The sequence below is a fragment of the Galendromus occidentalis genome, unplaced genomic scaffold (genome assembly GCF_000255335.2).
Source record: "Galendromus occidentalis unplaced genomic scaffold, Mocc_1.1 scf7180000077463, whole genome shotgun sequence".
Taxonomy (NCBI): Eukaryota; Metazoa; Arthropoda; class Arachnida; order Mesostigmata; family Phytoseiidae; genus Galendromus; species Galendromus occidentalis.
The window spans coordinates 119829-124048 of NW_003805451.1; the positions used below are offsets into that span (position 1 = coordinate 119829).

General features: G+C 50.8%; 1 protein-coding gene across 1 annotated transcript in view; it reads right to left on the bottom strand.

Moving 5' to 3' along the window:
* Nucleotides 1-661: 661 nt before the first annotated feature.
* IFT54 (intraflagellar transport 54) overlaps nt 662-4220 on the bottom strand; it is a 3789-nt gene continuing 230 nt past the window's right edge. Inside the window, exons 2-9 of the mRNA XM_029111715.1 lie at nt 3330-3398; nt 3191-3239; nt 2893-3086; nt 2445-2729; nt 1528-1866; nt 1240-1410; nt 923-1119; nt 662-836 (exon numbers count right to left, since the gene is read on the bottom strand). Of these exons, the coding sequence (XP_028967548.1) occupies nt 662-836; nt 923-1119; nt 1240-1410; nt 1528-1866; nt 2445-2729; nt 2893-3086; nt 3191-3239; nt 3330-3398 (1479 nt within the window). The remainder of the gene's footprint in view (nt 837-922; nt 1120-1239; nt 1411-1527; nt 1867-2444; nt 2730-2892; nt 3087-3190; nt 3240-3329; nt 3399-4220) is intronic.

Below are 4220 nucleotides of genomic sequence, written 5' to 3' on the forward strand. Positions count from 1 at the left end.
ACCGAGTCGAGTTAAAAGTCGGATCACATTTCGTGGCTCGCTTTTAGCAAGGTACTACTCCGGCGGCGACGACGACGACGAGGAGGACAATCACATCGCGAGGCAGCCAGCCAACCCACAACACGCAGACGAGGAGGGAGTGAACGATGAAACCCGATATCTACCGAGCTACCGAAACCACAGCGAGGTGGGAAGCGCCTCTAAAAACTGTTTCTTATATCGTATCTGGGGCGTACGCCGACTGCTACGATGGGGAAGTGCCTCTGTGGATCGCTTCGGAGCTCCGTGCGAGCTATAATATTGGAAGCGTGGAGGTATTTTCGGGAAGCGATGCTCAATAGTACGTTACTGAGAAGTGCTCGGGGCCGATACGATTACATGGATGTCCACGACCGTCCCCTTTGGATTGAATTCGCCCACAGGAAAGAATCTCTTTCGTAATCGAGGGAAAATAATTTATTTCGTTCCCTGAGCATTTAACGGCATCACTCGAAGTCAAGCTTGCAGTTTTAAATTGTGAAGTCAAGTCTCAAATTATTATTCTGTAGAGTCTCCCCGGATTGGATTCACCGGCTGATCGCTCTGTGGATCCAGGGGAGGAGCTCGGAATATCTAGGTCCTCCCCGCTCCTTCGCCGGAGTTATTTTCCTTCGTTGACGGCTCAGGTCTTGGACATGAATCCTGACAGGATCTTATTCAACTTCTGGTTACTTTGCTGTATATCGTACTTCAGGAGATGAATGGTCTCGCGTTCCTTCGTGATGTCCTTGTCAAGCCGCTCCAATTCCTCTTGCTGGGAGGAATCATCGAGCCTGTTCAGAAAGCGAGTGACACGTCTGAGCTTCGAGAACGACATCGGAGCATCGAACTCCTCATCGGGGGCTCTGGCGGGATTCAGACAGAGATCTACGGGTCTACGAACCTCATCTCGCGCTCTATTTCCTTGTTGCACCTCTTGTACTCCTGCTTCCAGGTGCTGAGTTCCGACATCATCGAGTCCAAATCCTCGTATAGGAGGTCGAGGAGGCGACCCATGGGCAGCGCCCCTCGAGACACTCCCTGGATGTGCTCTCGGATACGCTCGATAGCATTGATATCTCGCGCCAAGTAATTACTTTCCTTCAAAATCATAAAAGATCGTCATAGAGGGAGTCTCCAAAGAGTCTCGAAATTCCCATCTTGAGAAAGTTTCGGTCAGGATCGAGCCCGAAGGTCTTTTTTGGGGAAACGGGGACGAACCTTTATCAGGGGACTTTGAATACGACTCCCCGGACTGTCCCCTTTCTCCAGTTGCTGTTTGGTCTCCAGGAGCTGCTTAACCAAAATGCCTTCTTGCTCTTCGCTCACGGCCTCATCGGGAGCGCTCGGAACTCCGTCGTGGAGTCCGGACAGTGCGTCTTCTTCGTCCATCTGAAATTATGAGGGAAAAGTGTTTTCAGGGTCATTGCTTATGGCTTTCGAAGAGTATAGAGGAACTGATAATTATTCTTCCGTCTCGTAGGGCCCCGGCTGGCGCGATGAACACACCTGCACGAAAGTGTCGTCTTCTTCGTCGGCATTCTCCTTCGTGATATCAACAATAACGTTGGCTATAGCTCGCGCTGTCGTTGGTCTTGCAGTCGGTTCTTCTCCGAGTTCGCCAGTGGACTTTTTAATCGATGACATCGGTCGTCGTCTCGAGGTCCCTGGGCGAGCGGACCGCAAAAGTGAGCGAGCGGCAGCCAGATCAGTCTCCGTGGGCTCTTCTGGGGCAGAGGGCTCCGGCGGGGGATCCGCAGGTGGCGCGGGAGCTTGTTCCTCGATTGGAGCACTGCTTATGTCAGAAGGTCGAGGTTCGTTCTTGAGTTCAATCGAGTTGTCATCACTCTGAAATGCGGGACTGTCGTTGGATCATGACATGAATAATCTTATTGATAACGACGCGCGTCGATAGTAAATTATGTTCGATCGTGGAAGAAACCTGATAGGGAATATCCCCGAGAGCAGCGGCGTTATTTTCTCGCCAGGAACCAGGTCCTACGCGCGGCCAGCCGCTCAATGAATAATCTCGTTTTTAATGTTTTGTGCGTGAAGAAATCGGGTCGTCATCGCCGCGTTTTGGCCTTCTCTCGACAAAAACGGCCACCTCGCCTCATCGTCACTGGGCATCGCCCTCAGCAAACTGAACAATCGCGTTTTTCACTGTTTTTCGCGTGAAGAAACAGGGACGTCAGCATCAATAGGGGGGAGCTGACCACCAGGCCGGTCCCAGCTCCTTTCCGCCCCTCCCCCAGGAGGGTTTCAGAGGATAAGGGTTTTCAGTGGGCATTCACCGCAAGGTGCGAGTCCTACACTGCCGGTCCCCGAGAGCGTTGACATCACCTCGGCCCGTGCGTGCGAAAACGCATTTCTCCCTAACCTCCATGAAAAAAAAAAAGAAGCAGGTCCTAGGGAAGTCTAAATACCTTCGCCTCGAGTTTCTGTGGCTTGGCCATTGATTCTTCGGTCAGTGGAGCAGGTGTTTCCTCAATGTCGGCTTCAACCGGTGGAGATTTCTTCCTTGATCCCGATGACTTTTTGCGACCATTTTTCGAAGCGCTTCTATCCTTGAGCTCCCTATCTTTGTTTTCCTTGCCACCTGAGGTGGTCCCGTTCGCTCGCTGAGTGTCGTCATTGGATTCCTTGTTTTCTTTCGGGCGTTTCACACTCTCGTCGTGCTTTGATTTCGAATCCTTCGTCTTTGACGCGGACTGCATCCGAATGAAACAAACCGTAGGCCAATGTAGGTTCCAAGTTCCAAGGCTTCCCAGCTTCTACGACTCCTTCCTCCGACAAGCAAGTGAGCATATCGGAAAATTCCGCGTCATATCAGCCGAGAGGGCTACTTGATAGATCAATCCAGGAATGACTTACCTTGTCTTTCCTGTCTTTCTTCCCGTCCTTCGGAGGCTTTTCCCCTGCGAGTACTTTGGATACAGCATCTTTCGTGTCCAACTTTTTCTGGACAACTTTAGCCAAAGCCTGAAGGAACTCGTTTGTCTTTTCAGCCTCATGACCCGCGACGATTTTCGAAGGTCGCACCGAAAGCGCGGAACCGCTCGCGAAACCTGAGAAGACGTTTTGATCGAAAGACTTCCCCCCGATCAGAAGCTGACGGAAAAGAAAGCGACGAGCGGCATGCGTGTTGTCGAGCACTCCGTAAATATCTCACCTACGGCATCTATGATTTTTTGCAAGAAGCAAACTTTCGCCTCCTTCTCCTGGAACAAAAAATAATCGCTCAAGATTAGTCGAGGTTGAAGGGGTCTATGCGCTTGGAGCGTTCTGTCCCGAGTCGTTGAGAAGCTCACCTTGACATTCTCAGAGCTGAGCTCGTCGGCGTTGAACAGGCCATCAAATGCTTTGGTGGTTTTGATGATCTGTTAAAGGTTGTTGTTAGCGATAAAACAGAAATCGTTATGGGTAGTTCGCATCAATCCACGGACCAGATGCTCATGGGACATCGAGAGGGAGCCGGAGTCTCATCGTTAGACGTCGGAGTCTCATCGTTAGACGTCGGAGTCTCATCTGTAGGGCTGAGCCTCATATGCACGGGAGGACAGAAATATGATTGGATGCAGGTAGTTAATTCTACTGCCAGGGCTTCAAATCGAGTTTTGTGTTTGCACGCTAAAATGACTCATCAGCGTCACGTATCACCAGCAAAAGTATGGATCTTTCTCGGAACGTTTATTTCGAAGTCCCTCAAAACCACCGAATCGGAAGAAGCTGTTACATCGCCCTCGCTGAGTCAGCGGAACTCCTGGATCACGAAGAAGCTTGCGATGAGCGAAACGACTAAGTAGATGTAAAAGTACAGAAGGAAGGTTCCCAGATGGAATCGGGGGTACGAGTGCTTTTCCAAGTCAAGGTTGACCCGATAGTCTTTCTCCTCACACATCCTCGTAGCGCGGGGTTTTGACTGCGCCATGGCCGTAGTGAACGGAACGGAGACTTCAGTTCAAAACTAAGGGTAATTTCGTTGTTTGAATTTTTTCCTCAGTCGGTACCCTGAACTCAAAAATTGTATACAGCTCATATCCATCGCTGCTCTCAGTCGGGACGATCTCATAACTTGAGCGAAGACGGGGGACAGAATTGAAAACCGAGTAGGCAGGGGCGTTCCCAGGATTTTTTTTTGGGGGGGGCCAGACTAGGTTTTCGGGGGGCCAGAGATCCATAATGATGAGGTACCCTGTACT